Source organism: Spermophilus citellus (genome assembly GCF_964194105.1).
Source record: "Spermophilus citellus genome assembly, chromosome: 4".
Classification (NCBI taxonomy): domain Eukaryota; kingdom Metazoa; phylum Chordata; class Mammalia; order Rodentia; family Sciuridae; genus Spermophilus; species Spermophilus citellus.
The window spans coordinates 113,094,466-113,109,460 of NC_138185.1; the positions used below are offsets into that span (position 1 = coordinate 113,094,466).

At 52.5% G+C, this 14,995-nt stretch overlaps 1 protein-coding gene across 1 annotated transcript in view; it reads left to right on the forward strand.

Moving 5' to 3' along the window:
* Positions 1–14,055, forward strand: part of ITGA11 (integrin subunit alpha 11) — a 118,185-nt gene extending 104,130 nt beyond the window's left edge. Inside the window, exons 23-30 of the mRNA XM_081293135.1 lie at positions 1,015–1,104; positions 2,071–2,161; positions 3,351–3,464; positions 3,693–3,779; positions 4,745–4,855; positions 4,996–5,091; positions 7,954–8,067; positions 8,737–14,055. Of these exons, the coding sequence (XP_081149261.1) occupies positions 1,015–1,104; positions 2,071–2,161; positions 3,351–3,464; positions 3,693–3,779; positions 4,745–4,855; positions 4,996–5,091; positions 7,954–8,067; positions 8,737–8,808 (775 nt within the window). The 3' untranslated portion in view covers positions 8,809–14,055. The remainder of the gene's footprint in view (positions 1–1,014; positions 1,105–2,070; positions 2,162–3,350; positions 3,465–3,692; positions 3,780–4,744; positions 4,856–4,995; positions 5,092–7,953; positions 8,068–8,736) is intronic.
* The last annotated feature ends 940 nt before the right edge of the window (positions 14,056–14,995 follow it).

The window sequence follows — 14,995 nt, forward strand, 5'->3', positions numbered from 1 at the left end:
AATTTGTTTCATTTTTAAGAGAACTCTTCTTACTCTGTATGGGTCTGTCTGCCGCCCAGGCCTCCCTGAGGTGGCCTGCTATAGGTTGACACCATGAATCACCCGGTGACAGTAGTAAACTGTGTCAGGAGGGAGGCAGGAATTCTGTGCACTCTGGAGCCTCAGAAATAGCCAAGATCCTTAGCTGAGAAATAAGTACTTGAGGCCACCCAAGCCCCAGTGCTCCAACAGGCGTGTACACACTCGCACACACACAGACCAGGGCATGGGGACTGGGCGGCCCAACCAGCCCACCAGCATGTTCTCGTCTCCTGCTGGCTTTGCCCGCCCCGTGTGGCAGTTTGCAAGACCTTGGGACTCCCAGGCCTCCTCGGCCTCTTCCCTCTCTCCTCCTGAGGGAGTGGAGGGAGGCAGGGCAGAGTGTCTGCGTGTCAGGGGCTTAACTAGACCCCCAGCCCGGGGCCGGACTTGCACAGAAGAAAAGCAGCGCTCAGGACAAGCGGGGCCAGATGTTGATGCCCTGCATCTGCCCTGGTAGCAGATGATGCTAGGCTGTTGGGGACATGGTGGCCCAGCTCCCTCCATGTGACTCTGAGCAGCACCTGCACCCTGCACCAGGCATTGGGGATCAGGGACCAACTCCACGTGAACCCCACTATCCTTCCTGCCCGCAGCCCTGAGCAGTAGTGGGCAGTTCCACTAAGAGGAGGCCTGCAGGCAGGGGCTAGCCCCACACAACCCCCACCCCAACTCTGGCCCAGGGTCCTCCCCAACCCCATACCTGTGCATCCCTTGGGAGGTGTCAGGGAAGGCTGGCCTCCACATTCTGGTTTCCCTGGCCTTTCTCCCCTGGGAAGGAGCCGGCTCCCTCCTGAGCCTGGCCCGGTGCACATCCCCTAGGTAAGCCATTCATGTCCCCCTGGGTCTGCCTCAGGTCCCTCCTGCTGTGGGGATGCAGGAACCCGGCAGAGCAGGGTGGAGGGCGGGCTCCTCCTGACCTGAGTGTCCCCATAGTGACAGTGATGAGCAGGACAGCACCAAGGAAGACAACGCGGCCCTGATGCGCCTCCACCTCAAGTACGAGGCCGACGTCCTCTTCACCAGGTGGGCCATGTCCCCACCCCAGAGGGCATTTCTGGGCCCCAGTACCAAGGGACACGGGCAACAAAGAGCCAAGTGTGTCCCTGGTGGGTCGGGAAGTACAGCCCCTCATCAATGGTGGGAGGGGTGTCTGGTGAGAGGAAGGAGGAGTGTCAGGCCTGGCCCCCTCCCCAGAGCTCCCAGCAGGCGCAGGGTGGTGGGCAGAGAGGTTCCCCAGCACAGGCCCTGTCGGGTGGGTGCCCTGTCTGTAGGGAAGCTAAAAACAGAATTTTAAAGCCCGACTAAAAGTCTGCTTTTATCATTACCAAAGTAATTTTAAGCAATGCCACTGAGGAAAGACCCCCACACACAGGCCACACTGTCCCCACCCACCTTGCTACCCACTAGCCCATCTGGCAGACAGAGAAGACAGGACACAGCACCCTCATGGCGGAAGGGGGACTTCCAGCCCCAGAGAGGGCACACAATGGGCAGGGTGGTGCTCACCAGAGGCCACGGCCCCAGGTGGAGAAGCGGGGCAGGGATGGCAGGTACCAGCTCTCTGAGTGGTGCCCACCGAGGCCACAGCTAGCTGATTGCAGCACTTACTCTTGCTGAACCTCAGGACCCTTCTCAAGGCAGCATTCCAGGGGACAGAAGCGGAAATGTGGACGGGTACGGTGGTGCACACCTGTAATCCAGCAGCTCGGGAGGCTGAGGCGGGAGGATCGCAAGTTCAAAGCCAGCCTCAGCAACTTAGCAAGGCCCTAAGGAACTCAGTGAGACCCTGTCTCTAAAGAAATTACAAAAAAGGGCTGGGGATGTGACTCAGTGGTTAAGCACCCCTGGGTTCAATCTCTAGTATCAATAAAAAAAGAGGAAATGCAGCTTTTGTGGTCTGGGGGAGGCAGCACAGGCCCACACCCTCTCCATTCCTTTGTCCATCAAGCCGACACAGGCTGCTCTTGGTGGCCCTTCCTGTCTCTGCAGGAGCAGCAGCCTGAGCCACTACGAGGTCAAGGCCAACAGCTCACTGGACAGCTATGATGGTACCGGACCTCCTTTCCACTGTGTTTTCAAGGTAAGGCTGGGGGACGCCCCGTGGAGAGTGAAGGGCAGGAGCTCAGGACACCCAACCCCCCATGCATGGGGGAGGGGAGGAATCTGGAATCATCACTAATGGCTGGAGCCCAGCCTGAGCCCTGCCACCTACTCATGGCACGACTTTTGGCAAGTTACTTCCCCTCTCTGGGCTTCTCAGTCTTCATCTAAAAAACATTCAGGCTGGTGGGGGCAGGGCGGGGGGCATTAGTGAGATGAACTGTGTCTGCCCGAGATTTTTTAAATTTTTTTTAAAAAAAGCAGTGGTTTAAGCACATCAGGACTGATGCCCTCCCATAAAAGAAGTCCAGAGTCATGACTTCACAAAGTCATCCAGGATTGGGTTTTTGTCTCGCCACCCTCAGCATGGGATACCAGCCTTAAAATCACCTTGTGGTACAAAATGGCTGCAATTGCAGTCATACGGTTCTCATTCCAGGCAGCAGGAAGAAAGAAAGGGAAAGAGCACGCCCCCTCCCTATTAAAAAACTTCCCTGGCAGTTCCCCACACTCCAGTGTGTCTCCTTGTGCAGAATATTACGATCTAGTTGAGAGGGAGCTGGGCAGAAGCAGCTTAGCGGCCTCTGCTACAGTGTCTCCAATCTTCCTTGCCCTGAAATGAGTCTGTCAACTTCTCCTTCAATGGTGCAGGAGCTGGGGGCAGCTGACAGCGGGAAACGGGGCTGCAGACACCCTGAACTCTGCCTGGCTTGCCCAGGAGAAGATCAGTGACTCGCCCAGGGCCACACAGCTCCTCCTTGGGGTTGTACTCCCTGTTTCTCTGATTCCGAAGCCCTGCCTGTAACCACCACTGCTCGGGCCCTGGATGTGTTGGGGCCAGGATGCCAACTATCACATGCTCATGTTTATATCCTGCCTTAATCAGCAGTTATCTCTCATAATACAGTAATGGCTGTCACCGTCTCCATTCCTGCCTTAACAAAATCCCCTGAGCCACGAGGGGTTGAGACTGGAAGGGGCCCTCTCTCAGCCCTGGGGGCCTGGCCCCGTCAGCCCTCCTGCACTGTGGTCCTCACAGCCCTGCCACCCTCTGGCCGAGCTCTGCAGCTTCCACAGTAGTCCTGCCCCAGATGGGCTGGGGGCAGCCCGGGCTGCTGGCCCTGTGGGCCTCTCCTCCCCTCCCTCAACTGCTGCTGCTTCTGCCACAGATTCAGAACCTGGGCTTTTTCCCCATCCATGGGGTGATGATGAAGATCACTGTTCCCGTCGCCACCAGGGGTGGCAACCGCCTGCTGATGCTGAGGGACTTTCTCACTGACCAGGTACCACACGCTCTGGGAGCTGGCTCAGGGGGAGGGGGTCAGAAGGAGGTGGACATACTCCCTAGGCATGTCCCCATGTCCCCAGACCTCAGCTCCTCCCAGGACCAGGGCAGCTGGGCTTTCCCTGGGCAGAAGAGAAATGAAGCATCCTGGGAGACTGGGTCTGGCAGAGTGGCCACGAGGCTCGGGGGGTGCGTGTGTGCATGTGTACCCGTGTCCTCCACGCAGGTGAACACGTCCTGCAACGTCTGGGGGAACAGCACCGAGTATCGGCCAGTCCCAATGGAGGAAGACTTGAGTCATACCCCACAACTGGTGAGTGGCCCCAAACCAAGAGCCAGGGGACTGGGGGGCTGGGCTAGAGGAGTGCTACCCTGCTCCAGGGGCGTTTTGTTCCTGAGCACCTGACTCACATGTTCAATTGTCAGCACCAAAAAAAAAAAAAAAAAAATTGATAGAGACCAGAGGGGTTAGGAGAACAAGGAACAAGTACGGAGCATGTTGTCTGGCAGTTGGAGAAACTGTCTGAACAACAGCCACAGCCTGTGGAGCCTTTTAGGGCTGCTTCTCACACTCTTCCATGCGTGCCTGATAGAAAGAGACTCTGCAGGATGCACACCAAATCCACGGCAGTAATCGTTCTTGGCAGATGGGGAGGGCTGAACTTGAGGGTAGTCGTGTGTGTAAAGTATTCAGCATACAAATGTAAATAAAATGCAATACATTTAAAAAGAGTTCATTGAAGGCCGGGGCTATAGCTCAGTTGGTAGAATGCTTGCCTCACATGCACAAGGCCCTGGGTTCAATCCCCAGCATCACACATACACACACACACACACACACACACACACACACACGATCCAGGAAGTTTCCCGGGAGTTTTTATCATGAACAGAACTTGGATTTCCTAAAATACTATTTTTGTACCTGTTGCATTGATCAGATTGTTTTTCTTTGAATCTGTTTATATGGCAAAGGTATTTACAGATTCCTTAATGTTCAAAATTCTGTTCCCGGAACACACCCAGTCTGGTCACCGTGCATGACTTCAGAGGAGCATGAGATATGCCAACCCCAGTGTGTCTTCCGGGGAGCCTGGACCCCAGCCTATGTGCCCCACACCCACCCCTCTGCCATGCCCTCACCCAGAAGCGAAGCCCCTGTTGGTGGAACCGCATGGTGGCCCAAGCCCCTGGTGGCATGCCAGGTCACAGCCAGCCAGCTGCCTCCCCTGCTCCCTGTAGCCTTGCTGCTCCCACCAGACCCATCTTCTCTTTCAGAATCACAGCAACTCCGACGTGGTCTCCATCAACTGCAACGTGAGGCTGGCCCCCAATCAGGAAATCAACTTCCATCTGCTGGGGAACCTCTGGTTGAGGTCCCTCAAAGCAGTGAGTGGGCCTCTGGGCGAGGCTGCAGGGAAGGGAGGGAAGGGGCAGCGGTTGGCAGGTCTCCCACCCAGGGCTGCCCAGGAGGGGCAGGACAGAAGCTTCTGAACCAGCCCTGACTAGGCCTCTGCCTATGACTACAGCTCAAGTACAGGTCGGTGAAGATCATAATCAACGCAGCCTTGCAAAGGCAGTTCCACAGTCCCTTCATCTTCCGTGAGGAGGACCCCAGCCGCCAGGTGAGCCCCTGGGAACCCAGCAGACCTGGACTTGGGCCCCCCAGGCTTGGAAAGGGCTGTCGTGCCCTAGGTTTTCCTAAGAGAAAGATGGGCAGGCTAAGCAGAGAAAAAAAGGCAATAGGAATAATCCTTCAGGCAGGGTGGGGAGGGACAGAAGTGGGCAGGTGCCCAGTGCCTCTCCTCTCCAGCTGCCGGCACCTCAGTTCTAATGATCTGCGAGCAGCCTGGGTGTCTGGGTGTCAGGAGCCTTATGTGAACTGCAGTTGTAAAGACCAAGAGATGCAAGACGTCTCAGTACTTGGGCTCTTAAAAAAAATAGATAAAATCAGATTGTTACAAATCACACTGGCTTCAGTCAGGGTCCAGGAAAGGGGCAAGGTCACTGAGATAGATCCTCTCTGGGACTGGGAAAGTTGGGACTGCCCAGTTCTGCAGATACAGATGGGGCAGCCAGGCGTGGGACTCTGCTGCCCTCCACTGGCCACATCCCAGAATCACCAGCCTGGGCTCTGGGCAAGAGTCCCCAGACACAGGAGGAGTAAACTCCACCCTGCCCCAGGAGCCAGGGACCTGCAGGACAGGCAAGGTCTGGAGGCCAGTCCTTAACAGAGGAGGCCAACGGACATCAGCCCCAATCAGAGTGGGGCACAGCAGGCCGAGGGGCAGCAGGGCCAAGCCCAGAAGCCATGAGGAGTGGGGATCCACCCAAAGGCACAGTGGGGAGCTGTGGAAGGCCAGGCCCCCCAGGGCAGGGACACAGCAGCACCTCAGCTCTGGCCTCAGGCCTGCGGTCACTACCAGGCTTTCCTCCCCAGGGAGCCAACACCCACCCAGCCTCCCCCTGTTCTTCATCCATCTGGCCTGTGTTGGGTGCCCCTTCTACAGCTCCCACCAGGCAGAGGGTAGAGGTGAATTAGGCAGACAAGAGCACAGTGACCACCAAGTGTGGGACAATGTGGGGAAGCTCAGGCATTGGAGGAAGTGTCAGGGCCAGGAATGTCCTGGGGATGGTCCCTTTGAACTGATTCCTGAAAGATGTTAGAATTTTCCAGGCATCCGAGAGAGAGGAGGTATGGCAAGCGCCCTTCCCACACAGACACACCATCCCTCTCACATTATGGTTCTGTTAGGGGACCTCTTCCATCCCCCAGCCTTCCAAAAAAAATCCCTCTTAGACTCTCTAGACACCTCACTTCTCTTGTAGAAATCTAGCAACCTCCAAATTGAGCACCAATACCACTAGACCCAAGGCAGGTGGGGAGGTAGAACAAGGTCCCAGCCTGCAGGGACAGAAAAAGATCTTACAAGGGACCGACCATATACAGAGCCCGAGTATGGGCCCAGCACCATGGCAGACATCACAGCATCTGACTCACTCCTCACCACCCCATGAGGCCCGCCCCACACCCTACTTTTCAGACACAGAAACTGAAGCTGCAAGTTCAGGAAGGGGAGCAGGGCTGCCTCAGGCTGACTAGGGAGTCAGTGGCTGGGGAGGGCTCTCCCGGGCTGTTGCAGGTGAACCCCCCACGGGTTTCCTGAGCTCCTACCATGTTCCAGCCCCTGTCCCAGGCATTGAGTGGGGACGCCTTGCAGGCAGAGGGCACAGCAGTGGTGTGGCCCCACAGGGGCACATGGGCAGTCAGAAGCCAAGTGGCGGGTGGGGGGCTGGCGTGGCGCTGCAGACAAGGCCTGCGAGATGGCGGGGCCAGGGAGTGGGAGCCTAAGGGCCAGCACAAGGCCTTCCTCCCTCCGTCTGAGTGACAGGGGACTCTGAGCAGAAGCTAAGTCTCCTTTCTGATTGAAAGCATCCCCCTGGCCGTTGTGCTGAGCATGGGCAGAGCAGGGGGCGCAGTTAGGTCACCATCGCAGACTCCAGGGAGAGACCGGCTCAGACCCAGGGGCAGCTCGGGAGGTGGAGAAGGGCAGCCACGTTCTGGGTGTTTCTAAGGAAATCCTGCTGAGGGAGTCATGTGGGTGTGAAAGTGAGCTCCACCAGGAGGAGAGGTCTGTGGCCTGAGGGTAGCAAGAGACGAACAATGCTGCCATTGGCTTTGGTGAGACAGATGCCAAAGGAACAGGTCTGGGGTGAACAGCAGGGTCAGGAGCTGGGTCGGGGGCCTGTGGAAGCTGCCAGGTGTGCCAAGGAGACTGATGGACACATCAGGGACTCAGTGGAGGGGCCAGGCAGAAGATGGAAACGTGAACGTGTCACCAGTTACAGTGAAAGCCAGTGAGTCCCAGGGTTGCTCTGTGATTTCCACGGCCCTGGCCAACTTTTGCCTTGGGGGCCCTTCCTCCACTAAAATATTAATAAATAAATTCTTACTTTTCAACTTGTTGGTATGAAAAGAATGAATATAATTCAGGTTAAATTGTCTTTAATTCTAATTGTTTTTAATTCTAATTTTTAAGGCAAGTAAAAATTTCCCGGGCCCCTAAAAGTGTCGTGGGCCCCAACCCTGCCTATGATGCCCCAGAAGGCAGCCCTGGGTCCCCTGGGGAGTGACCACAGGAAAGGAGGAGATATGGCATGGGGTAACCCTGGGATGTTTGGCAGACAGTGAGGAAGCGGCAGAGGATGGAAAAGGAACAGCCCAAGTGGCAGAATCCAGGGAGAGTGGGTGGCCAAAGCGGGAGAAGCAGAAAGCGACCCCCAGAGGCAGCCTGCCATGGGCCACCTAACGCCGGTGCCCACTGGGTAGGGGCTGGTGGCTGCCAGCCATGCCTGCCATCCCTCCAGCGCCTCCCTGAGGAAGGGATACAGTCCCCTCCAGGTGTCTGCTGACGCCTGTCCTGCCCAGGGCTGCCACTCAGTCCCAGAGTGGTGACACTGTGGACCTGGCTCCCCCTCCCTCGCAGGTCACGTTTGAGATCTCCAAGCAAGAGGACTCCCAGGTCCCCATCTGGATCATCGTGGGCAGCACGCTGGGGGGCCTCCTGCTGTTGGCCCTGCTTGTCCTGGCACTCTGGAAGGTGAGACCTGCAGGGCAGGGACACAGGAGCATCCTGGCCCGGGGGCCCAGGCCTGGGGCTCTCAGTCTGGGCCCTGTGGTCACTGCCATGGGCTCCTCTCCATGAGAGCTGACAGCCACGGGCCTCCTCCTACAGCTTGCCTGTGGCCATAGGGCCCAGATCCTCCCCACAGCAGCCACACTGCTTAAGGCCAGCAGAGGGCACCCAGACTGTGGCTGTAACCCTTGATTGTATAGGACCCTTTGAAAAGCTGATAAAAACTGGGGTTCCTCTTATCAGAAAAAAAATTAAAAAGCAAGTTCACAACTGCACAGGATTCCAACAGTGTAGGCTGTTAACAAACTCACCAAACCCTTCTCCACTTCTGAACTTCTGGTTAAGAACCCCAGTGTCAACCTCCTCTTGTTACTACTGATAAAGTGAGGAGGCCCAGAGGGGGATATTAACCAGGACAGAGTCACCCAGGAAGATGGTGAGAGCCAGCATGACTTCTTGCATCCTGCTCATCCATGTTGCTCTAGTCCACAGAGCCATTCTGGTGGTGAGGGTGCTGAGTGAGCTGGGGTATTCAGGGAAGCCCTGAGAGGAGACCCCACAAGGGTTGGGGGAGGGGCGGCAGGAGAGACAGGCCTTGTCCACCCTGAGACTTCTCCCTTTGTCTCACCACAGCTTGGCTTCTTTAAAAGTGCCAAGCGCAAGAGGGAGCCTGGCCTGGACCCCAGCCCCAAAGTAATGGAGTGAGGCTCCAGAGGATGCTTCAAATTGCCGGGGGCCGGATTCCAGTGCAGGGCTGTGCAAGCCCAGGCCTGTGGCCCACCGAGCGGAGCAGAGAGGACGCCAGCTGGCTTTGTACTTGACCTCATCTCTCAAGCGAAGGCGCCCACTCCTGGGATGGAACTCAAGTGGTGCTAAGAGGAATCGCCCCGTGGGAGGCAGAGACACCTCCAGTTCAGATCCCTGGGATTTGAAGGGAGCCTCCGAGGCCCACCCGAGGCCTCCCCCGGGCTCCACGGAGGATTTGCTGCCCCAGCCATCATGGTGCTAGGAACTTGCAATCATGCCCACTGAGAGACCCACGGAGGAAGACTGTAAATACAGCCACTCTGTCCCCGACCCAGGCCTCTACTTCCCAAAGGACCCCACAGCACAGCAGACCTGAACGCCAGGAGGCCTTGCCACTCCTCACCCAAGCCCTGGCTCCGAAGTCACACCACCCTCTGCCCCACAGACAGGCCCCCAAACTCTCCATGAATGAACCTGAACCCCAAAGCATGAAGATGACAGCGGCAGGCCAGGGATAAAGAAAGATGCTTGGGTGAGGAAACTGAACCAGACGAGCAGGAGGGACTCAGTATGCTGGGCGACATCAGCCACCTGTGTGCATCGCTGTGCCACCCAGCTGCGGGTCGGTGGCTCTCAGCCTCCTGCCCTCCTGGCTGCCTCTGCCCAGCTGCTTTTGTTCCTAGGTACCTCACAGGAAGTGTGCGGATGGCACAATCCCTTGGGCTCCTCGTTCCCACTTGTCTTCCAGCTGCAGCTGCAGCTGCAGCCCAGTAGAGGGGGAAGAGTAGGGCACCCCTCCCTGCATCACCCCTACACACACACACACACACACACACACACACGCACGCGCGCTCACAACTTCCCACCCCTCCCGTCTCCCACCATTGCCCGGGAGAAGGGTTCGGCCGGGCTGTGGAGGGGTCCTCTCTGGAATGCACTGAATAAAGCTCGTGCAAGGACCCTCAGGGCCTGTGCAGCTTTGGTGGCAAACATCTTGCCCACCGACCCACTAAACCAGTGTCAGACCAACGATGGCACCCCAAGGACAAGGGGCATGCCGGGTGCCCAGCAGAGTAATTTATGCCTTAACCTTTTTCAAGGTAGAAATAAAACAGGGATACATCAAAGGCACCTGCTCCCTTATGCATAGTGTGACCTTGACTGTCAATATTTTTAAGAAATTAAAAGTGTTTAGAAACAACTGAGGCACTGACATTGCGCTCTGCGGCAGTGTGTCCAGGTGAGCCACAGCTGCTTTAACAAGGAGGGAGATGGCTCCCTGCTGCCTTCACATGGTGCTAAGTGTGGGGATGGTCTTGCCCACTGCAGGCTCCCTGCAGCATGCCTTCCATGGGGCCACCTGGCCCCTCTCTGCATGACAGCTCCACAGTGGGGCACTGCCAGGGATCCTTCCTCCCTCCCAAGATCACCCGTTCCATCTTTGGCCAGGGTGGATGATTAGAACCCACAAGTTTCACTGTAGTGCCAACCCCTTAGTCCCAGCTCTCCTCCTGGGGCTCCCAGGACTGCCAGCCCTCTCCAGCCTGGGGTTCCAGCAGTGACCCTCCCACAGCCCAACCCTGTTTTCTCACACACAGGCTGCTCTTAAACCAAGGTGTCTCCATTCTATTCTTGCATCATTCACTCCTTGGAATCCCAACAAACAGAACCTTAGAAATTACTTCCTCATTACTGAGGACACTCAGAACCAGAGAAGAGACACCCTAGGTTCCAGAGCAGAAGCAAGATGGAATCTGGGAGGGCTATCTGCCTGGCCACTCACCCTAGCCCAGCCACTCGCTCTAGTCCAGCCTCAGAGGGCCAGATGAGCAACAAGTGGTGAAAATAAAACCTGAATAGCAAACCCCATTTTTCCTTCCAGAAAAAAAGAAACATTAAATCATACTCCCTGTCACTCATCACTCTTATGGGGTAACCTGACAAAAAGGAACTGATGAACCCACACTCAAAAGAGCCCCATTTGATTTAGCAGCGGGTCTTCTTTCAGACATCACGTGCGACCACACTGCAGGCCAAACAAAACATACTCTGCAAGTCAGCTGCAGCCCAAAGGCCATCTCCCTCATACTTCCCAGGCCTCATGACAGCCAGATGGCCAAAGGCTGCAGGGCCTGGGAGGCATGCACCTTGAAGGCCTTTAGCCCTGTACTGCGGCTCCTTTTTCTCCTTTCTCTTATCAGTTCTCCCTCTCTACACCTATTCACTCTAACGTAGAAATATCCAAGGCTGTCCCTGGGATTGCCTGGCAGGGCAGGCAAAGATGTGTAAGAAGGGGCAAGGCCTTGTGCTCTTCCATGGCTGCACACTGCAATTCCCGGGGGGGGGGGGGGGGCTCTCCAGCCCCTCAGGTTCAGATTTAACTGGCTGGGAGGGGGCTGAAGCGTCATACCTATTTGTTTCAAACTTCCAGTAACTTTGTGCAGAGAGTTGGGCCCAACAGGCAAGTGAACATACAGGCTAGCAAATGAAGAAGTGAGAGGTGGAAGCCGGTGGCGCACATCTGTAATTCCAGCAGTTTATGAGGCTGGGACAGGAGTTCAAAGCCAGCCTCAGCAACGATGAGGTGCTAAGCAACTCTGTGAGAACCTGTCTCTAAATAAAACAAAGAATAGGGCTGGGGATATGACTCAGTAATTGAGTGCCCCCGAGTTCAATCTCTGATACACCCTCCACCACCACTCCCAAAAAAACTGAGATTGATGTGCACAAGTGACTTTCTATGTGCAACAAATACTGGGAACCACACGGTCCTTCAGGTTAACCTGGCTCTAGTCTGGAATCAGAAAGACCCTCCAGTTACATCAAGTCTTCAGGGTGGAATTTGTTGCAGATTTTACCATTTCCCAATGTCCTTGTAGCCCCAGTGGCTCTGGCAGGATTTGGACACATTTGCTATTGACAAAAGGAGTTGAACAGAAGTCCCTGAAGACAATTTTAGCATTTAGAGGTGAGAGGCCCCAAGTACAACCTCAGAGTACCACTAAAATTCATATTTCAGCTCACAGATGAGTGTTTTCTACCATGTTCTATGTGCTATTTAATAATTATTTAGAAGGAGCTGCAGGTTAACCCTTGTGTTACCATGAAATATAGCCAAAAGTACTTCAGCCATGGAAGGGCATTATGGGCCCAACCTGGACACCACTTTGAACAAGCTGCTTTGCGCTCCTATGGCTATAGGACAAGCTAGTTGTAGCAAACTGAAGTGCAAAGGAGGAAAACAAAATGTACTTGGGACAAGTTCTGATTCCTGGAGTAAACCAAATTACCTAGGGGTGGTTTTGAAATTTGGCCCATAGATCATAAGGATTTCCAAGTTCTAGGCTGGTTGTCTGGTAGAAACAGACCTCCAAGTTGGGAAATGAGGTGGGAAAGATGTCCCTGATGATGTCAAGGTAAGACTCTGACCTGGAGCACCTGTAGGACCTGCCCAGAGACAGCCACATGGACAGGGCCAGTTCTGAGAAGACACAGAAACTGAAGGGCAGGCCTTGGTAGATCCAAGAGGCCTCTCCACAGGCTCCAAGGGAAGTGCGTGTCTATTAGGGAATCCCTCAGTTCTGGCCCACTGAGCTGGCGAGGAGAAATTCAGCCAAGTGTTTCTTCTCTGTAGCATTAGGTAGGATGGGCATGCAGGCTGAGGGCTGTCTCAGAAAGCAGATTAGTCAGAGCTGAGCTTCTCCAAGGGTGGCCCCAGGGCCACCTCAATCAGGACCACAGACTAGCATTTCCCCCTAGACCTCACAGTTCCATTTATGAGGCAAATCTAAGCATGTTAAACTTAAGAGCCATAATATTGTTATTCCTTGTTCTTCAATGTCGTTTCTTACATAGCCTATCTCAGCTGATGTTCAGCTGTGCTTGGACCTATCTTGGTGGCATCATAACAGCAAAAATCCAACCAGTGAAAACAGTAGACTCATGTGTTTTACTGCTGTTAAGGAAGGTGGCATTTCCTCACAAGTCTGGTACAAGGTAGAAGGGGCAAAATGCTAATAGCATAAAGGTGCAAGGTATCTCACCCTGGGACATGAGAGCTGCTGGGAGATAGTGTGGATCTCTCCTTCCCTAGACCTTTATGGGATAAATGGCTTCCTCCTTTGACATTCAAGAGCCATTAGCCCCCACACTCTCCCAGAATAAAACACAAGACTAGGGTCAATCCCCTGGCTTCATGCCCCAGGATGCCAAACAATCTGTAACAGAAACAGGGGCTTAATCACACTCCTTTCTGACATGATGACTCACTGCACCCAGACTGGAGGTACTCGAGTCTCCCTGCAGGCAGATGTGCCTGGGGTGAATTATTACAGCCATTAGCAGTGAACCATCCTGTTTCATTCCACACACACTTGCCTTGGTCTTTGCTTCAGTTAATGTGGTGCCAGTTCTTTATTTTGCACTGCTTCTTACCATTAAAAAACATCCCCAGGGGCTGGGGCTGTAGCTCATTGGTGGAACACTTGCCTCACATGTACCAGGCACTGGGTTCAATCCTCAGCACCACATAAAAATAAATAAATAAAATAAAGGTATTATGTCCATTTAGATCTAAAAATATATTTAATAAAAAAAATTCCCAAATTACATCAGCCTCTTGTCATGGGGTGGTCAACTCTAGCCAACCACAATATAATCTGCACAGTGCTTCTGTGTCAGGTTATTCTATTAGGTTTGACATCATGCTAAAGTAGGACAGCATGTTCCAAAACAGAAACTGAAACAGGAGCGGAGGAGCTTTGCTGGTGTAGTGAAGGTCAGGAGCCATGCACCTGGGCGCTAAAACTTCTCAGTAAGATATGGGATAAACTGTACCTAGCAAACTCATCAGGATCAAAGTAGGGTAGGAGCAGAAAATTATTAGAAAAGGAGGGCACCATTCCTTGATGGACTCATCCATCCTAATCAGTCTCATGTGTTCCTTGCTTTTATCACCCTGGAACGACATCAAAGAACACGTGGCAACTCAATGTATTCTAAAGGTGGCCCATGCCAAAATAAAATACACTGAAAATTTTTATTTATAAAAATTGAGGAAAAACTGAAAATCAAATTTCAAAAAGGGTCACCTAGCTGACAACAAACCTACATTACATATGTAATTTAAGTGTAAATAAAGCCACTTTGAAGTGGCTTTGTAAAAACATTAAAATTTCTCAGTATATGTAACAATATAAAAAAACAAACCCAATGGTAATAAATGGAAGGCATTTGTAAGACTTTCATTAAAAATAAAACTTTAAAATTTCTGGACAGAGTGACACATTAAAAAATACTTGACCAAATGGACATATCTTTATTTTTAATGAAAAAACTCAGAACTAGGGCTGGGGATGTGGCTCAAGTGGTAGCACACTTCCCTAGCATGCGTGAGGCACTGGGTTCGATTCTTAGCACCACATAAAAATAAAATAAAGATATTGTGTCCACCTAAAACAAAAAAAATAAATATTTTAAAAAAAGAAAAGACTCAGAACTATGGAGATGTCCAGTCTTCCTAATCTACTGAGTCCAATCTATTGATTCAATGCTAAACAAAATCATCTCATAACATGATCAAATGACACCAATGTTTATCTGGAGAAATAAACATACCCTAGTGGAAAAAAATTATCCCCACTCAAAAAAAAAAAAAAAAAAAAGACAAATGAATTCTAGTCCATCTAAGAATACTTAACATTTACTAGACACCTGAATATGGCAAGCACCATATTTTTACTAGACACCTGAATATGGCAAGCACCATATTAAATATTTTAATTACATCCATTTGCTCATCAAAGTCCAAGCTAGATAATATTATCCCAATTGACAAGCAGGATACAAAACTCAGAATCCATAAAACAAATGATAAATTTGACTACATAAAAATATAAATTTCTAATACAAAAACTATCATGTTAAAAAACAAAACTAAAAAACTGTTCAATGACAAAAAATTTTCCTTAAACCTCCAGAGAATTTCTAAAAAATAGTAAGAAAAAGATCACAACCCAAATATAAGCAAAGGAAATGTAAATGGTCAGTAACTTTAAAAGTGTCCAGCCTCATTAATAATAAAAGAACACAAATCAAAATCACAAAATATTATTTTTGGTAAGTTTCCCTGGCAAAAATAGATAAG